General features: G+C 34.1%; 1 protein-coding gene across 1 annotated transcript in view; it reads left to right on the top strand.

The window, feature by feature from the left end:
• Positions 1 to 16481, top strand: part of LOC129237956 (uncharacterized) — a 110626-nt gene extending 94145 nt beyond the window's left edge. The window contains exons 2-8 of the mRNA XM_054872956.1: positions 2246 to 2631; positions 7810 to 7982; positions 9289 to 9405; positions 12578 to 13219; positions 15041 to 15351; positions 15443 to 15661; positions 15743 to 16481. Of these exons, the coding sequence (XP_054728931.1) occupies positions 2516 to 2631; positions 7810 to 7982; positions 9289 to 9405; positions 12578 to 13219; positions 15041 to 15351; positions 15443 to 15661; positions 15743 to 16138 (1974 nt within the window). The 5' untranslated portion in view covers positions 2246 to 2515 and the 3' untranslated portion in view covers positions 16139 to 16481. The remainder of the gene's footprint in view (positions 1 to 2245; positions 2632 to 7809; positions 7983 to 9288; positions 9406 to 12577; positions 13220 to 15040; positions 15352 to 15442; positions 15662 to 15742) is intronic.
• The last annotated feature ends 5080 nt before the right edge of the window (positions 16482 to 21561 follow it).

Below are 21561 nucleotides of genomic sequence, written 5' to 3'. Positions count from 1 at the left end.
TGAGAAACACTTTTTTAATTTCTTATTTCTTTGACAGAATAAATATCATTTCGTTCAATTTACACAATTTTATTTTGGTGATTATTTGGTAAAAAAAAATAAAAATTGGATGCACAGTGCTTTCCTAAAATTTGTATACAAAAATTACGCGTTCCAAAGTTTTTTGTTTATACTTTGCTTATCATAGCTTTCAGAAAAACTGTAGCAAAAAAAGAAAAAAATCATGAGCAAATTTTTTGCTTAGAAAATTTTGTATAAATATTGCGTTGAAATAATTTTGATGGTAAAAGCTTTTATAAACAAAAATTTCTAACGTTTAACAGAATTATAAACACATGAATGCTTGTATGTATATGTGTGCGGGAATGAATGTATGTTTGTATAGATGCAGTTATGTAAGTATGCCTGAAGTGTAAATCAAATTTAATGCATTTTTAAACTTCGATAAAAACCTTAAACAAATATTATTCAGTTTAATGTGAAAAAGTGAGAAAAATTTGCTTACATACAGCATTACGTATGTACATATGCATATAAAATTTATAAATAAAAATATCAAAAAACTTCACATTTAGCATAAACATGAAGGCAAAAGTAAATAAAAGTGGCAACCTGATTAATTTTCGACCACTAAGAATCGATGTGCAAATTTCAAATTTTTCAGTAATTCAACTGGCTAAAATGTGTGCAGAGCAAAATAATTAAAAACAAAAACTCACATCCTATCAATATTTTCACACACCTTTTTTTTGCCGAACGTGAAGTATATATTTCTCATGTGATATTGGGTTTCTGAGCGCAATTTTTGTATTTGTGTAATAATTTTTAGTTATCGAATATATGTAGATAGAAAATTGTCAAATAATAATTACATGGTGCATCTGGAGACGAATGAATGAAAACAATTAGCAAAAATATTAAAAAAAATTGGCTGTCACATGCCCATCGATGGGTATGTGGGACTGGGCAGCTGAGTGATGTGATTTTCAGGTAATAGTGCGATGAACGTCATGTGATTACAAAGAAAGTGCGATAAAAATAATAAAATAAAGAAAAGAAGAATTTAATTTTTGCTATCACATGATTGAGATCACATTGAGGTTATGATGTGATGTGCATGACATCATGTGATTGGGATCAGATCAAGTGTTAATGCTGTAATGTGATGTCCACGGCATCACCATATCTTTTCAGACCATGATGTGATATGAGTGATGTGACTATATAATCATCAGTCACTATTTTTTGATTGACAATAAATTACTAAACAAGGAATTGAAGACGCTTTGCAATGTATGATAGGTGAATCGACGAGCCCGCAGTTGTGTGATGTTTACATGAAAAATGGGATTTTGTAGCAGATGCAATTTGTTAGCATAAAAATAATGTATGAGATAGTCTACTATAGACTATATTGCAAAAAATGTCTTGTGATTGAATTAAAATAAACAGAATTTTCATGTTTTCAATAATTAGTTTGATGTAATTTTTCAGATATCAAGAAATGCATATCCGCTCATAACTGCATGGAAATAAACCCAAATGACTCAGCTCAGTAGCAAATAAATTAGGCTGAAGTTCAATGCGTCGCTATTTTTTACTTTTTTACATATATAGGGCGTAAAAAAATATGTAAATAGAATAAATATATTGTGTTCATATCAATATTACGTCGTTATACCTCGGTAACCTAAATAAGGTTAACTGCTTTGTGAGACCAATACGCAACCACTCCACCAAACGAATTGGTTTTCCAAACGCTCTAATAATCAAAAAACAGAGCTTAAACGTTACTCCCTACAACCCAAGAGGGTTGGGCTTTCGTGCCTTTACGTTGGCGTCTTAACGTCATTCCGATTTAGCTTCTTTTCGAGGACTCCGATTAGGCTCGATTTCATTAATTCATTCTGCATTGACTTCATTTTGATGGAGCCGACAATAGCAATTTATAATTTATTGCTTATAATGAGCATAAATTCTACTTGAAATCTATGCTTCACGCAGTTTCTACATATTTGATGGAGTCCTTCAGTGCTTTTATTAGGCATATACATTTTTCTTTCTTTGAGCAAATTTTTAATGAAGCTAATAATTCGGCCGCAGTAAGCGAATGGGTTGGTATACTCAAAAAGGGTGTAAGCGCCAATTATATATAATTATTTCTTTTAATAACTCAGCTCTTTAATTTATAAGTTCTAAAATTCCTTCATCATTAATCCCTATTACATTATTTCTCTCTTTCCAGTTCTTTAAAATAAACTTCAAAAATTTGCGTACCAAAAACATCGCACTAAACCATTGGCCGCCTTAGCAACATGTTGCCGCAACATTTACCTTCCCATTAGCAACTATTAAGCGCAGTAATAACAAAACCCTATTATTTTAAGGAAAAATTTGTGAAAATCACTACACCATAAAACCATACCTGAAAAAGTGGTTACCAACGCAAAATATAGCAGCAACAACAACATCCAGCCACATTTTATGGAACAACAAAATAATTTAGACACCAAAAATGTTCAGTTCAGCGGATGTGGCCGCAGTGCGTCATGTGGTGCAACGCATATTGGTGCCATGTGTATTTGTGATCGGATTGCTGGGAAATTCTGTGAGCATTTATGTGCTGACCAGGTGAGTACGAGAAAAGGGACAACAAATATTCATAAACAGCATTGCAAATAGAGGAAGTAGTAGGAAATTGTGATGCAATGTAGAATTTTGATATGGTTTTTGTTAATAGTAATGCAAAATTGTCAAAGCGAATTAGATGTCAAGCTATGTATATTAATGAAATTGATATAATAAAAAAATATATATAAAAAAAGAAAAATAAGAGTAGTAAAAAAATTAAGTAAAATAGCTAATATATAAATATCAATTTATGAGTGGTAATAGAAATCAACAAATAAATGAATAATTAAATAAATATAATAAGTAAATAAATAAATAACTAAGTAATAAATAAATAAATAAATAAATAAAATTTAAAAAATAACAATTACATAAAAAATGAAAGAAGAAGATAGAAAGTACAAATAAATATTAAAAAATAAAATAAGTTATGGAAATAAATATATAATAAAAGCAAATTAATTAATTCAAATAAGATTAAAGGCAGAAATGTGAAATGAAATAATATAAATAAATTAAAAAGTATTTATGAAGTTTGCAATTTAAAAAAAGTAAATAAATAAAATACAAATTTAATAAAATCAAATATGTGACGCAACTATAAGAGCTAATAAAAATTAAATAAAGGGAGGTAATTTGTTTCCCCTTGTTCACTCTTCTCGGGAGCATAGGGCCTCGACAAGACTCTTCCATCTTACACGGTTCTGTGGTGTTGTTTTTACACCGTCCCAAAAGATGTCGGAATCTGCTAGTTCGCGCAGCATCGACCTTCTCCAAGTGTTTTTTGGTCGACTGCGACCTCTGCTCCCTTGCGGGTTCCAGTCAAGTGCCATCCTCGTGATGCTATCTTTACATAAAAGTAAAATAAAAAGAATTTAAAGTAAATAAATAAAAAATAAAATAAAATAATTTAAAAAAACACTTAACAAATGAAATACGATTCTTATTCTCTTCTTAATTGGCGCGATAACCGCTTACGCGATTTTGGCCGAGTTTAACAAAGCGCGCCAGTCGTTTCTTTCTCGTGCTAACCGGCGCCAGTTGGACACACCAAGTGAAGCCAAGTCCTTCTCCACCTGATCTTTCCAACGCAGAGGAGGCCTTCCTCTTCCTCTGCTACCACCAGCTGGTACCGCATCGAATACTTTCAAAGCCGGAGCGTTTGTATCCATTCGGACGACATGACCCATCCAACGTAGCCGCTGGATCTTTATTCGCTGCGCTATGTCTATGTCGTCGTAAAGCTCATACAGCTCATCGTTCCATCGATATTCGCCGTTGCCAACGTGCAAAGGTCCAAAAATCTTACGCAGAATCTTTCTCTCGAACACTCCAAGCGTCGCTTCATCGGATGTTGTCATCGTCCAAGCTTCTGCGCCATACGTTAGGACGGGCATGATGAGAGTCTTGTAGAGTGTTAGTTTTGTTCGTCAAGAGAGGACTTGACTGCTCAGTTGCCTACTTAGTCCAAAGTAGCACTTGTTGGCAAGAGAGATTCTACTGTGACAGCACCGCTGCTCAATCAATTTTATGTCAGTTCGTCAAATAATGTCAACCTTAAAATTCAATGAAAATTTATTCTCTTTTCAACCGGCGACGAGACCACACCATAATTTGATTCAACTTATTTAAGTTCCATTTAGTTGTGTATTTAATTGGATATAATAAAAACTCCATATTGGTGACCCCGACGTTTAAAAATAATTTTTTTAAATAATCAACGGAATTCACTCGCAATTTTTTTGGACGAAATTTAACACGCTATCCATAAACGCAATTAAGGAAAAGAAGACCTTATTGCCGCCACGTGGTTTCAACGCGCTGATATTTGCGAGGGTTTGCTCGTCGTATTTTTTCAAGAGGACTTGCATGAGCGATCGTAGCAGAAATTGTTTGAGGGATCTTTCGTCTAGAAGTCGAATCGTGATAAAATTTTGGAAAGCCTACTTCGTGCATTCAACATGCCTGGAGATAGCGAATCGAGCGGGACTTCACAGTCAAGCAATACATCATACGTGAGTACTGTTAATTCTATGCCTTTACCAGAAATCAGTCGGATTACAATAAAAGCACCGACATTCGTTAAGAAAGAACCGGATTTATTTTTTATACAAATGGAAGCACAATTCATTAACGGTAGCATTACTCGCGACAATTCGAAGTATAATCATGTAATATCTGTTCTCGAACCTGAGTATTTATCAATGGTTTCTGACTTGATTCGTAGTCCTCCCGCGGAAAACAAATATGAATCAAAAATATTGGGCCTGAGCGATTAAGTTCTGCGGCTCGTACGATGCTCTCCAAAATCAGGTCAAAGCAGTCAAACGACTGCGAGTCGCCCTGTCTGAAACCTCATTTGGTATCAAACGACTCGGAGAGGTCCTTCCTGATTCTGACGGCGCTGCTGGTGTTGTGCAACGTCTTGCAAAGCCGTATTAGTTTTGTAGGGATACCAAATTCAGAAATAAGAAATAATGAAATAAGATTAGAAGAGATAAAATCAAATAAAATAAAACAATATAAAGAAACAATAAAAAAAATGTTAATAAAATTGACTATGAAAACAGTAATAATAAAAAATATAAAAATAAATTAAAAAATAAAATCTTTAATACAATAATGTACTATAATATGACGTAAACACAATAACTAATAAAATCTATAATAATAAGGGGTAATAGGAATAACTAAATAAATATAAATTAATAAATTAAAATAAAATACTTCACAATTAAATATAAAATAATATAAAGTGCGTACAATAAATAATTAAAAATAAAATAAGTCATTGACATGAATAAATAAAAAAGGAAATAAGCTAAAAGAAAAAAAAAAAAACAAAGGAAAATAATGAAAAATTGATATAAAAATAATTTGAAGAAAAAAATAAAAAACGCTCCAAAAAATAAAAATAAATTAAAAAAAAATTAATAAGAATGAAGTAGTTTAAAATTAAATTAAATAAGTACAACGGATATTTAAAAATAAAATAAGAACTCGCTGAAATGAATAACAACAAATTAAAAATATTTATGTAAAATAATAAAAATTAAAATAGAAAAATAAAAAATATCAGAAAAATTAAATAAAGTAAAATAATTCAAAAGAATCCAAAAAAGGAAAAGTTAAATCAGATTAAAAGGAAAGCAATAAAATAAAATAATATAATATATACATATATATATATATATATATATAACTAAAATGAAATGAGATAAAATAAAATTTACAAAAAGTAAATGAAGTATGAAATGATATAAATTGTGGAAAAAGGATATAAATACATTCAAACTAGTGAAATTTAAAAATTGTTGGCTTAAAGTTTTTTTTAAATTTTCCACTTTTCCACTTTTTTGATTAGTGCCTAAAGCATTATTTGAGTTATTAAGTTTTTTTGATGTGTGAGGCTTTCAAATGAAAAGTAAGAGCATTTTAGGATTATGGCTAGAGAAATCATGCCTCATCATCACAGCGCGCCTTTGTTGCTCCTTTCAATCGTTTTTAATAGCAGCTCATCCAACCCAATTCAACCTAATAAGACTTAAATTTAGGGATTTCCCTCAAATGAAATTATGTTCAACTAAGGGCCTCCATCGCCAATACTGCGAGCTGTAACATATTTGAAGAATATTTATTTATTGTACATGCTCGCGCCTGATTAATAATCTTTGAAATTAACCCTTAAATAAATGTAACTAAATGTCTGGGTTGCCATCACTATTTCTCAGCTGTCAACTTGACAGTATTTCTACTTCATGTTTATTCTCTATTAAATAAATTCAAGCAAATTACAAGTGACTTTATTCATTCGAAACGATCGCTTTATTTTCCCGCATAGTACACCTGCGAACAATTCTAAACGTTCACAGTACAAATAAAGTAAAAACAAAAAAAAAAAAATGAAATAAAAATTACCTTTATAATAAAAATTATATATAAAATAAATAAAAATAAATATCAGTAAATACTTAAATGATAATCAGCATAAAACAAATGTCTAAAAATGCTCTCAATTTCACAGAGATAGTTGTCATTCAAAAATAATATTCCGGATTCCCTATAAAAGCACAACAAAAACTATATGAAGTTTGATTTTATTTCAGGTTAAGTATCTAATATATCTTACATATTCAAACAAAATTTAATAAATAAAATAAATAATTGGCGCGTACACTTCTGTTAAGTGTTTGGCCGAGCTCCTCCTCCTATTTGTGGTGTGCGTCTTGATGTTGTTCCATAAATGGAGGGACCTACAGTTTCAAGCCGACTCCGAAGGGCAGATATTTTTATGAGGAGCTTTTTCATGGCAGAATTTAATTAATTTTGCTTTCACCGAGATTCGAACCAACGACCTCTCAGTGAATTCCGAATGGTGATCACGCACCAACCCATTCGGTTACGGCGGCCGCAATAAAATTTAATACATACGCAAAAAGAGAAATTTTATAAAAAATTTCATACAATGCAATCAATCATCTATAACATTTAACTTTCATTGTTCAGGAAAAAGTCATAAAAATTGCCAGAAGTTTACTAAATGAAATATACTATTTCATAAATTTTTTCTACACCCTTTTCTTACAAATTTTTTTCTATCCCCATTCTTTGATAACTTTTTATTTATTTTTACATTAAAATTGACAAAAGCGTCTTTATTAAATTAAATTATATATTTTATTAATTTTTTCTACTTCCATTTCTTACTAATTTTTTTTCTACTCACATTTCTTACTAATTTTTTTTAAATAATTTCTTATATTTTTATTTTAATAAAATAATTTTTTTCTGTCCCCATTTATAATTTAATAATTTTTTATTTATTTTTTCATAAAAACTGCCAAAAGTGTCTTTAAATGATACAGCTTATTAATTTTTTCTACCCCCATTTCTTACTAATTCTTTTTCTACTCCTATTTATTACTACTTTTTTTTAATAATTTTTGTATTCATTTTTCCATAAAAAATGGTAGAAATGTCTTTAAATTATAAATTTTTTTAATTTTGTCTACTCCCATTTCTTAATTTTTTGTTTCTATTCCCATTTTTTAATATTTTTTTATTCCTTTTTCCATAAAAATTGCCATAAATCCCTTTAAGATTTAATTAATTGTATTGTTAATTTTTTCAATTCCCACTTTTTATCAATATTCTTTATTTCTTTTCCCAACTGTTTAGAAAGCGCATGCGTTGCACAACAAATATTTACCTCACCGCCCTCGCCATCACCGACATTATTTACCTCACCATGGCATTGTTGCTATCGCTCAAACACTATGATTACGTGCAGCGTCATGTGGAGATCTTTTGGAAGTGCTATGGCTACGTGGTTTGGCTTTGTGATGCTTGTGGTAAGTGCGATGGTGAGCACGTGTATGAAATCTAGAAATTAGATTTTGCAATAATGGATTAAAATTAATTGAAAAAATTGTGAATTGTAAGAGCTGCTAAAATTTGCTGCATTTGGTTGGTGAAAATACGAAATTGGTATGGATTTTTAAGTCTTTTGAGCTATACAAAGGAACATTTGACGTGGCGGTCTCCACTGTGATTTATGGCTAATTAATTTTCCGTCCTTCTGAAAAATTTGAAAGGCCTGCAAAAGACAATCATAAAGGCGTTATAAGGATACTCAATTTCCGCTTATTCAAAGATATATTTTAGCGGTTTGCTCTGCAGCGAAACTGCTATGACCTAATGAGGCTGAAAAAGCAGAGCCGGTCAGGTCACTCCTTCGTTGTCGGAAAACGACTTCTATACAACATTGAGTTTTTTTGTAGCTGCACCACTCAGCTTACCCGGGGGAATTTATGTTCGACTTTTAACGATAATCAGCCAACGTAGTGCCGCATTAACTTATTTCCCTAGGAATTTAACTATAGTTAAAAACTCTGTTATATTTTAGAAATTTCAATTCTGTCTTCGTAACAGAGTTTCTTCAAAGAGACTCAGATTTTTGCTTACAAAGGTTGCTTGGCAGCAGTAGATGTTTACTAGAATTGTCGTATCTTTCCGTTAAGAGGTTCGCTTACAAATTGTATGCTTTTGTTAGCATTTTTTAGCATTTGCTATTTGCATATATTTTAGTATTTACTTCGCAATTAACTTTACTTCATTAACTAGTTTTCCCTATAAATAGAATGTACAGAAAAAAAACCAAGTAGACGCTGGACATGAAAATCAATTAGTTTATCCTTATCGCTTTTTGTGAATTAAGCCAAAGAAATGAGCAGAAAAAGCACTCGCAAGCGTGATTAAGGATATAAAGAATAGCACTTGTAAGTCCTCTGCAGTTGAAAATTTGCCAATTTAATTGGCGCACTTAAAGAAGCGCTACCATCCCCATTTTCATCTAGGCGCACAAATTTGTGCTTCAATCAGAATTAAGCCTGAATTTATTGAGGTGGCGAAACCAATTTGAGTTACTCATATGCCTACAATTCACAATTTGTGTTTGTTGTTGTTGTTGTTGTTTTATTTCTTTCTTTTTTTCTTTCTTTAATACAATTTACTCACGTACTTTCACTACCTTAATATCTTAATATGTTCTTTTCTCTTCTCCCCTTCTTTCTTTTTTTTCTCGTCCCAATGGCACATCAACTGCCATTGCTTTTGTCAATGCTACTCTGCGTGCTGTTGTTGTTGGTGTTATTGTAGCATATATTTCCATTTACATTGCCGTGTGTTTTACGATCGAACGATTTATAGCGATACGCTACCCGCTTAAACGACAGACATTCTGTACGGAATCGTTGGCGAAGAAAGTCATTACAGGTGAGTGTGAGTGTGGATTGCGTCAATGTGCCAGGTTGGTTGAGCGTGTTGGTTAGTGCGCTAGTGATGTGTCTTTAATAGTGATGAGTGTTATGATGGAAACTGTTTGTGGTATACACATGTCAATCGATAAGTTTTAAGGTAAGTCGATAGATAGATACATTTTATTCCGATTAATAAATCGATAATTAATTATCAACAAAGTTATACATTAGTGAAGTTTGAAATAAATAAACTATAATATTCTGTGACCGAAGTCAAAACCAAATTAGTCGATTATTATCGATAAAAACTCAATCACCAAATTCTGTATATCTCGGAAGAGACTAGGTTTATTCATGATTTATGTAGAGGATCAACAAAATATTTACACTCTCTAGTCGAGGTCCTTGGCTACAGCTGTTTTTATGATCTTAAATAATTTAGAGGAAAAAATTAGGCCATCTTGTCGCAGTGCACTTAGTAAGAAAAAATGCAGAGAACGAGTGTCTCTGTCGATCGAGAAGGATCGATTTTTTTCCAATCTTAACAGCTTAATTTGCTAATTCAGCTAATTCAACGATAGAAGATCTCTTAAATCGATAACTGTGACTCATAAAGCGATGCACTAAAACAGCGATGTCGATAAATTAATATTTTATACACCTCCCTCTTATATGGTACTTGGATAAATCGAAAAAATGTCGATAATTCCGTTTGTTGTTAATTTTCACCACTAATTGAACGATAGAAGATTTTTTAAATCGATAACTATGACTGATAAGCCTTTGCACTAAAATAGCAATGTCGATAAATTAATATTTTATACACCTCTTACTATATGGTGCCTGAATAAATCGATCAATTTCGATAATTCCATTTGGTTTTAATTTTCGCCACTAATTGAACGCTTGAAGATTTTTTAAATCGATAACTGCGACTGATGAGCCTTTGCACTAAAAAAGCGATGTCGATAAATTAATATTTTATACACCCCTTTCTTATATGTTGTCTGGAATTGATTTGAAATTGAATTGTTTTCGATAAATTAATGAATTTTAATAATTTATAAAAAAAATAATGTCGAAGAGTTGATACTAAATTTTTTTTCTATAAATTGTTCGGATTTGTTATTTATTTACTGCATTAGGCTAGTATACAATATATCGATTATTTGTAGTAATTGAATTTGCTTTTCTACCAACTTTTGTTATTATGTCTAGTTTCGATACATTGATTAATGCGTTGAGTAATTGGACTTTAAATTCGATATTTTTTAAATTTATTTGTTCGCCTGACAATTCAAAGTTCAGCTATCAGTCAACTTTTTTAGATCAAAATCGGTATAGTTTTAATTTTCATCGCAAATTGATCGATAATATATTTTTTTAAATCGATAACTATGACTGTTAAGTCTTTGCAATAAAAAAGGCGATGTCCATAAATTGATATTTAATACGTTTGTTCCTTTTATTTTTTCTTGATGTATCGATAAATTTCGATAAATATATGAATTTCGTTAATTTGATGAAAAATATTGTCGACAAGTTAATAGTTGACCAACATTTTTTAAATTAGCTGTTCGATTTAGTTTCTTATTTATTGTAATACGATAGTATACAATTTATCGATTATTTGCAGTAATTAAATTTGCATTTGTACCAACTTTTGAAACAAAATGTGCTTCCTTATTATTATAACCAGTTTTGATTAATTGATTAATGTGTGGAATTAATGGAAATTAAATTCGATATTTTTTAAATGCAAGTTTTGGTCTGAATTTTTAAAGTTCAACTATCAGTAAACTTTCTTAGATCAAAATCGACGTCTTGATATATTTTCAGTGATGCTTGATACATTTTTATCGATAATTTTTTCATTTTCAATGTCTAAATTAAAATCTAAACAGTTTAATTTGTTATTCAAAGTTCAGATATCAGTGAACTTTCTTAGATCAAAATCGACGTCTATTTTCATGAAAGTGTATCATGAACTTTTATTGATAATTTTTTTTTATTTTCAATGTATTCGAATGAATACTGAGCAGCTTAATTTCAATTCAATTTGGATTTAATTTTCATCACAAGCTAATCGATAACAGATTTATTATCGATTTTATCAAATCGATAACTATGCCTGATAATTTTTTACACTAAAAATGCGATACCGGGAGATTGATATTTAATACGTTTTTTCTTATATTTTGCAAAAATAAATCGATAACTTTCGATACATTTCTTTCTTTCGATAACAAATAATATCGACGACCAACATTTTGCTATTTAATTATTCGATTTATTTATTTTTTATTTAATTTTTTATTAATTTAACTTAATTGGTATTGAAATTTCTTCAGTTCTTAAGTGATTGTTGAGAAGTTTTTCTCACATAAATGAAACTATATATATCGAAAAATCGATATTTTAATTTTTTATTTTAACTTTTCGTAAAGATTTGATTGACAAAAATCGATGTTTTCGTAACATATTTATCGATAATAAAGATAAATCGGGCGTTTATTTATTTATTCGACTTATTTGTTAAGGCTTAAGCAGCATTAAAATCCCACAATTTAGATTTATTTAAATTATTAGAACTACTGACTTAAAATAAACTTATCGATTTGTTTAAAAATATTTTTCAATATTTATAAAAATATCGATTACTACGCAGTTGGCCCATAAGCTTTTGTACTAATAAAAATAAATTGAGAAATCTATATATTTTTGGTAATATTAGATAAAATTTGTGTGCCAGAAAAAATAAAAATATCGTCTTCATCAATTTTAGAGTATATAAATCGATTATTTAACTTATCGGTGATTATTAAATGCTTCACTCATCACTATGCAGGCTTTTTACAAGTAGTTATGTGCGTTTGCATGTGGCCGAATGCCAGCTGTGAAATTGTGTGAAAGACCAACAACTGAAAATACTCGGCTGAGTACTCGGTCGAGCAACTTACGTACTTTAGGGACAATCTGTTATGTGTAGTTGCTCGTGCCGTGGTTGTAGTTGTTGTTGTTGATATTCTACCTCCTTATTGTAGAAAATTTCCATGCATATTTTTCACACATACTTTCATGTTTTCTCTGCTCCATCATGCGCTTCATGCTATGACCGACCTTATGCATTCATTTGTTCGTGCAACAACAACAACAATAACAACACATGCTCAACTACCAAAAACAAGGAGTCGTCCTCTTCTGCCTGTTCTCCACTATTTCGACAGCATTCGAACATCAGTATCGCATCACTAAGAAATCAATTGATATCCATGGCAGCGTATGCAATATAACCCCAGCGAATGCGCCAGAGCGATTGGCATTGCTACAACTGAATTACAACGAAAGCGCACGCCAGCAGCCACAACAACAACGACAAGTACAACATCGATCAAGGAACCAACAAGACGACGAACAACATTTACCATTGCAACATAATGTAGCATTGCCGGCACCAACGACGCCATACATCGATTTCGAAGGCAGTGGTCAGGCTATTGCGGATGAGCGCACCGAGCATAGCCATTGGCAGGCGCAGGGTATAGTTGCTACAACTGGGGCAGTAGTGAATAAAAGGGACAATTTGGATAGCGGTAGCAGCACTAGTGGGAACAATCGAGAAGAAGGAGACGGTAACGGAGAAGATGGAAGCAATGCGTGGCAGCTAAAGCCGGATGTAATATTGCGTCGATTGAAACGTACAGTAGACCTGAAGCAAGCAGCGGCCCCATCGATATTGCCGTCAACTTCGCTCACACCATCGATTTCTCTTGTTACACCTTTGCCAATGGCAATAGCAGCAGTCAGACCAAGTGACGCGCAAGTGAAAGGTGAGTAATATGGGCACTTCGACTGGAATGCTAAAGATTGGGTGAGTGGGGTGAGAGGTGAAGTGCTACCAAGGTATGATGCATAAATGCTTTTGTGTAGTAGTTGTTTTTGGAGTGGTGTCATCGAGGGCTTAAATCAGGTTTTCGCGCTTGAATGCCCAAAAGCGATTGGGTAGTAAATTGGGGCAATGCAGAAGTGAAACACTCGTCTTACTAAGCCTTACAAAGAAGGATGATTTTAACTCTGCAACAAAACGAGGTTTAAATAAACTATAACGCTGAAAACTTGAACGGAGATAAAAGGGGTTTCTTATACCACGGTTTGGGGAAAAGTGTGTTACAAGGGTGAATAAAAATATATTGGGATATGGAAAAACCAGTGTGAATATGTTATATCTGGCAATGTTATTGTAGAATTTGTCAGCTTTAAGGGGAATTGTACTCCGCACGTTTAATTTTAAGTTTGAAATACGAGTTACATCATTTGTGCAACAACTATCTGGCAAGTAATCATTTACTCCAACAGCTGGGTGGCAACGGAGACTTAGGCTCGCGCTAGAAATTGGTTGAGGGATACCAGGCATGATTTTAAACAGCATCTGAATTATTTGAAATCAGACTTATTTGCTTACTTGGCTACAGGGCTTCCCGCAAACTGCTGAGCTGTTGAGGCAGTTAGACAGGAGACTCGTGAGCTAGGTTTTCCTGGGAAATGGGAGTTATGGGATCACTTTGACTAACTGTGCTTAGCATCTGGAAGGGCAGGTTTCGCGACAGCTCAGCGAGGGCATGAAAGTATAATAAATTGCAAGGTGGCGTGATTCTTTTGGCTATGTGTAGATTAACTACGGCCGGCCACCGGAGCCGAATGGGTTGGTGCGTGACTATCATGCGGGAATGTGTAGGTTTGAGTCTCTGTGCTTGAAAATCAAATAATAGAAACAGTTTTTTTCTAATAGCGGTCGCTCCTCGGTAGGCAATGGCAAACCCCCTCATAAAAATCCACTTGCCGTTGGGAATCGGCTTAAAACAGTAGGTTTCTCCATTTTGTGGAAAAACAACAAGACTCACGCCACGAATAGGAGTAGAAGCTCGACCAAACACGTAATAGAAGTGTACGCACCAATAATTATTTTGTTTTAGATTAACGAGGCTTGACTGAGTTCCAAAGGTTAACAAAATCACAGCCCTCGAGGGAAGGACCTTCCTCTCAGCCACCTTGCTCTCCCAGTTCTAAGATTTTAGCATCTTAGCGCTCACTTCTTTGTGTGATTAGCCAGCGTTCGGTCTTCTGTTTTTCATAACCCTGAATTTCCACGTCTCCAACTTATTTCCTCCTTTTGTATTCTTTCCGCCTTTTGTTCCACTGCAATGGTATCTATCTCAAGGCACGTCCCAGTGATCTCTCCCATGAGCAGTCACAAAACCTAATCTACCTCAGCTGGAATGGAAAAAGTGATTGGAAAATTTATTGATAGTCATGAAAAGATGCATAGATGATTTTCAAGGCCAACAATTGAAAAACAATAAAACTATTTTCGAATATGAGTAGTTAGTTTTATTTGCCTATCAACAATCTTAAGTAGCAACTCTCGTATCCCTCGATCGGTGCCGATTCTGTGACAAAGATATTGCGAGAAACACATGGTTAGAGCAGAAGCTATGGGCTTATCATAACAGTCTTTTACTCCATGGATTGATAAACCTAAATTTTTTAGCCCGACACCTAATTTTTTAGCCTTTTTCCCAATAAGTCCTCTATTTTCTCAAATGCTCTCTTAACAAATATTTATAATAATTTTTTGCCTTTCTTCTTACCAGTTTCCGACGGTGCAGCTTCGAAGGCCGCTTTTTTAGCGACAGCCAGTAGAAACATTCCTAGCATTGTCGCAAGCTACCTATCCTTGGATAAACGCTCCGATCACTTGCTCGACTCTGAGTTTTTGGTGAGCTTAGGTACGCCGCTTTTAGGTAACGTTGGCGGAAATGAGCAAATAGTGGATGGCATGCACGGAGAGCTTAAGCGGGAGCAACTACCTGCTGATCCGACTAAAGCGGGTGAGTCGCAGCAGAACTTCGAACCTCAAGAGGCTGAAGCTGTCTTCTTCAACATAACGGATTATTGCGAAGAAGTGAGTACCATAGCTAGAGACCAACGTGAATTTCAGGATAAAGTGAATTTCAAAAATTTAAATTTAATGCAAACATTCTGTCGTCATTTAGGTCACCTACTACAAGAATTGTCTATCAAGCCTGGGTGAGAATGCGCTATACACACGCCTCTGGTACTTTTTCACACTTTTCGTTTTCGTTTTGATGCCACTATGCCTGCTGGCCACCTTCAATTGCTTCCTGATAATGTTGGTGCGTCGCTCGAAGAGTTTGCGCGGCGAGATGACAAATGCGAATAGTATACGACGCTCCCGCATGAGCGGCAAAGGGGTGAGTGTTATCGTTGTTGTTGTTGTTTTGCTAAAAATATTTTAATTTCCTATCGCCATATTATTTCTGTCACCCCTACAGCCACGCAAGTCGCATAGCTCATCCGTTTCACAGGAGAATCGCATCACCGTCACACTGATTGCCGTGGTTTTGCTCTTTATCGTGTGCCAACTGCCTTGGGCTATATATTTAATCGTTTCGGAGAATGTCGATATCGATCACAATGTGCAAGCAATAATTGGTAATATTTTCAATTTTCTTGCTGCCATCAATGCAGCCGCAAACTTCTTCCTCTATTGTGTGCTATCGGACAAGTATCGGAAAACGGTGCGCGAACTGATAACCGGCTACAAATATCGTGCACATGCGCGCAATACGAGCGCCAATGCGAGTCTCTTTACGAGTACGCAAGCATCGCAATCGTTGAATGGCAGTCGACGTTATCGACCGACCGCAGCATCGTTAGTGGTGAAGTGAGTGTGGGTGGGGCAGTGCTGTGGTGGGCTCTCGCGAGGTGGGCCAATTGTATTCTGCTTAGTTGAATTTGTGTGTTTATTGTTGTTAATGATGTGTGCCTCGATAGCGCAGTTTAACTCGTTGATTAAATTAAAATTAGTTAGTATTTATTGAATAATATTCTAATTTAAGATAATTAAATTTGATTTAGGTATTTCGTTAAGTGCATAAGTAACGATTTTCATATTTAATTTGAATGAAAAATGGTATGTTTCGTGCTGGCTAAGTATTGAATTTTAATTAAGTGACTAGTTGTAATTTATTCTATGCACAAGCAAATGAGTCGAAAAATATTTTATGATAATTATTAATATCTCTCTGATAATATTCTAATATAAATAATATGAAATAATGAAATGATATTAAATTATATTGAATAATTAAAAGAAAAACAAAAATTATTATATAATAAATACTACTCCTTAAATAAGCCGTATAGAATGCGTTGTTTTTGTAATTTCATAATTTTAAAATGATTACCAAATAAACCACTACTAAAATACAAATGAAAAAATAAACACTTTTTTGTCTGCTTTGCATATCTTAAGGGGTTAGGCCACTCTGGCGAATGCAAAGTTAACTTTCTTCAGATTTATTTTTTCAGGAAAATTATAAAAGAAAACGATTTAAGGCCCCCGCCTCAGCTGAAATGGTATTTTCTAGGTTTTTTTTATTAGCATGTAAAACGGAAAAGAAAAAAGATTTTTAATTTTGTTTTGATTATTTTAGTTTTTGATCCACTGTTAAAAAATAAAAATTTTTTTTGTCCATATGAGGTTCGTTCAAAAAGTTGTCAGCCTTCAAAGAATGGTTTCCCAAAAAAAGTTATATCACTGCCGACACGGATTTCGGGACTCACAGATGTCTGAAATCAAAAAGACAAAAAAATTCCGTATGAGTGTCGTTGCCGTATGAATTATATATATATATATAATTGGCGCGTACACCCTTTTTGGGTGTTTGGCCGAGCTCCTCCTCCTATTTGTGGTGTGCGTCTTGATGTTGTTCCACAAATGGAGGGTCCTACAGTTTCAAGCCGACTCCGAACGGCAGATATTTTTGAGGAGCTTTTTCATGGCAGGAGCTTTTTCATGGTAGATACACACTCGGAGGTTTGCCATTGCCTGCCGAGGGGCGACCACTATTAGAAAAATGTTTTTATTAATTTTGGTTTCACCGAGATTCGAACCAACGTTCTCCCTGTGAATTCCGAATGGTAATCACCCATCAACCCATTCGGCTACGGCGGTCGCCTGTGTGTGTGCCGTGTGAATTACGATCTTAAAAAAAGTTGACAAAATGGCAGATGTTCATAGATGAAAATCCGTTTTTGACCCTTGTTCTTTACTTTAAAGGTGCGAAAAAAATACTAAATTTTTTTTTCCGAATGACCGTAGTTCGCACGATAACGACATCAATTCTGGTAGGTAGGTAGGTGAAATAGTTGAAGTGCCAGTCTGGTACTCTTCAAGTAGCACTAAAGCGCCGTTTTGATACCATTATGAGACCGCCAACAGGCAGATATCTACAGCCAGTCTTAGCTGTTGATATAATGGAGAAGATTGATGGTATTTAGGTTGGCACACTGCCCCAGGCTGTCGAAGAAACGAGCATCCAGTGATCTTAATCGTCGAGCTGCCAAGCCCGGACACTTACAGAGAAAGTGCTCAATAGTCTCTTTCTCTGAAATGTCCCCACAGCTTCTGTAAGAGGGGTTAAATGGTAAACCCAGCTTTTCTGCGTAAGTGCCGATCCTTCAATGTCCGATAAACATAGCTACGAGTTAGAAAATAGCATGGAGTTCCCAGATCTTTCTGAGTCCTGCTTCTATTGTACTGGGGCGAAAGAGTTTTCGAAGTAGCAGACGAAAAAATGGTCCTCCATCTCTTCTGCACTTTCTTAAGAAATACGTTATGTAATTCCCCTTTAACAACAGGCAGGAAGATGCTGATGAAGATGCTAATTCAGTTGACCCCTTCTTGGTAATCTCATCACCAAATCCATTCCTCTTTATGTTCCCATGTCTAGGAACCGAGATCAGAGATAGGCTACCTGCATACCCAAGAGATTTGATATTTTCCCTATAGGAGTTGACAAGTTTGGATATGCACCATAGTATCGAATGAATTGTCTGAAGGGCGGTCAAAAAGCTTGGGAAAAAGAGATTAATTTTTTTCTGCCAAAGATTCCTATTTCAGCCGAATTCACTTCTCATATCTTTTATCTATAGTTTATCAGAAGTAATATCAGAAAAGAAAACATTATTTCTAGAGCTTAAAAATTGGCAAACATAAACCATTTAACCTCTTCATCAGCAATACATTTTTTTTCGTCCACGCCATTTTTTATTTTCTGAAATAAATAATAGTATGAAGTGCCTAAATCTGGGCATTAAAGAAGGAGGTTTCATATGTTAAAGCCATACTTGGGTAAGGCTGCCCCTTCCTTCTTGCTCAAGGACACAAGTTAGGTTCAGTATTCCCCAGTAGCATTGCCATCCTGTTCATTGTTATCGACCAATAAGGTGACATGACTGGAATCAATATATTCTTTCACATACCCTCAATACAACACTAGGCAATAATAAATCATCTGCTTAGTTATTGGGATCATAGCAGTGCCTTCAATCTTGTTGATTACATTGACGGTTGGGAATATGAATTTATCGAATAAAATAAAATATGAAATTTGCAAATTTTTTAAAGCACTTCACTTGACAATATAAAGTATAGTCACTTGATACTCTCGTCTCTAGCCCTACGCTCAGTTAAAATAAAGGCATAGGGCTGTGCAAACGTGCATGTACGTGCTCTTGTCACCACAGCTCAATTTTTAAACTTTTTACCCACTTTTATATTGCATCAACTTTACCCTCAATTTTTTGTGTTCACTTTGTTTTATATATCAAACATTTCGTTAGGGTTCACATGACTCACGTGACTTACTGGCGGCGTTGAGAAATCATAAAAATGAAATGATTCATTAAACGGAAGCCAGTAGTCACAGTCAAGTGGGACTAGGTGTTGGTGGTAGTCATCCTCCACACCTTCAGAAATAAAATGAAAAATGTTGCTCAATTTCTTTAACTACAATTCTACTTGGCTCTTCGCTGTCAGTGCGTAAAAATTGTCACTTCAAGTTGAGTGGAAGAAATCCAAACAATGGCAATAAAGTTTCATAGCAAAGAGCAGTAATTGTGTAAGGAATGCACATGTAGTCCGGGGGCCAGGAGTCGATTTCGGACTACGTTTTTATACGAATAACGAAAGTGAACGTCAGCTGGCGCACCCGCGGTGGGTGTGATTGTAGGAAGGTACCAAACGTGTCGAAAAAAAATTTCTACCAACTCGTTTTATACCACCTGAAATTTTTTTCATGTATTGTTGACATTTAGTAGAATAAAAAAAAATAGTCAGCTGCGCGGTAGAGGAGGGAAAACACGTCAGCTGAACAGGTGAACTAATAAAAAAAATTGAAAAGTAAAACTACTTTATGCCGATCGAAATTTTTTTACATAATTTTTCCAGGAGCCAGGGGTCATTTTGAACTCATCATTTCATGCCGACTGATTTTAATATTAAAGGCAGACGCCATCCATTGGATGACGAAACTAACCGTCAGCTGGTCCAGTAGCGGTGGGTACGTGCCTGGGATGCTGCGAAACGTGTATTCATTCATACAATAAAAGAAGCCAAAAACGTAGTAGAAAAATATTAGTACAAAAATTAGAAAAATAAAAAAAACAAAAATGTAATCAAAAATGTAAAAAATCGAGAAAAATAAGCTTAAAAAGAACAAATAAGCTTAAAAGCAGCAAGTGGAAAGTAGGAGTAGTAGAAGATATACTATGATACTATCAGGTCAGTCCATAAGTTCGTGCGCTTTTCAAAGGTGGTTTTAAAATTAATAAAAAAGATATTTATAGTATTTATTAATCAATAATACATTTTCCTTCATTATTTACAATCTCTTCCCAACGCTTAGGCAAATTTTTAATTCCATGCTCAAAAAATTGTTTGTCCTTGGAGCCAAAATACACTTCGATATCCCTTTTTATAGCTTCTTTTGAGGAGTAGTTCTTGATACTCATATGGGATTGAAGTCCACGGAAAAGGTGATAATCACAAGGTGCAATATCCGAAGAGTATGGTGGATGCGGTATTAGCTCCCATCCGAGCTCTTTCAGCTTGCCTAATGTTTGCCTTGCGGTCTTACGTTATCGTGGTGAAACAAAACTTTGCGTCTGTTCACTAAAGACGGTCGATTTTTTTTAAGTGCCTCATTCAAGTTCGATAGCTGATGGGAATAATAATCAGCAGTTATCGCCTGGTTTGGTTCCAAAAGTTCATAATAAACAATTTCTAGAGGTCGGTTCTGGTATTTCATCTCTATCTAACCATTTGCGTTTGCGAACAGGATTATTGTAAAGGACCCATTTTTCATCACCAGTAACGATACGGTTCAAAAATCTTTCATTTTCAATCCATTGCAGCAGCTGAGAACACACATTCACTCTCTACTGAAGGTTGGCGATGGAAAGTCAATGCGGAACCCATTTTTCCAGCTTTGAAACCTTTCCCAACTGAACCAGGTGCCTGTGAACTGTTCCAAGCGATGAATTTAACTTCTGAGCTATCATATCGACTGTCAAATTTGGCTCAGCTTGCACGAGTTCGAGCAAGACGTCGGAGTTAAAGACTTCAGGACGACCAGCGCGAGGGGCATCCTCCACGTCGCAGTTACCACTTCGGAATTTTGAAACCCACTTTTGCGCTGTCCTTACCCTCACGGTATGCTCTCCGTGAACAGTGTTTCTTTCTGCAGCAGCAGTTGTTGCATTTTTACCACTTTTATAAAAAAAAATAAAAAATATGCCTCTTATACGCGTTTGAAGATTCCATTTTATTTTTAACAACGCGTGCTTCTATTCGCGATTAACATCACTTGTTGAATACACAATATATCAAAAAAAAATTTAAATAGTTCCGTTATATTCCGCGAATAATTTTTTGTATGCAAAAATCGTACAAAAGTGAAATTATGGGTAAAATACGCACGAACTTATGGACTGACCTGATATTATAAGTTTTCACTTTAAACATTAGCGACTTATAAAGTAGCAGCAAACATAACTAAAATATTAGTAAAAAAATAGAAACCCCAGAGAACAAAAAAATAGCGCATTGAAAATTAAGTAGCTAATATTTTAGAAATAGTATTAGAAAAAGTGTAGAAAAAGTACTAGAAGGTGCTCATAATAGAAAAGTATGAAAAGTATTAGTAAAAATATAGTACATTGAAACAAATAGTAGTAAAGTAAAAGTGACGTAGAAATGGTCGAAAAATCAAATAGTAGCAGAAAAATTGAAAATAAGAGGCAAAAG

Source organism: Anastrepha obliqua, chromosome 2 (genome assembly GCF_027943255.1).
Source record: "Anastrepha obliqua isolate idAnaObli1 chromosome 2, idAnaObli1_1.0, whole genome shotgun sequence".
Classification (NCBI taxonomy): Eukaryota; Metazoa; Arthropoda; class Insecta; order Diptera; family Tephritidae; genus Anastrepha; species Anastrepha obliqua.
Note: the sequence above shows the minus strand (reverse complement) of the source record. Positions and strands in the feature narration are given on the sequence as shown.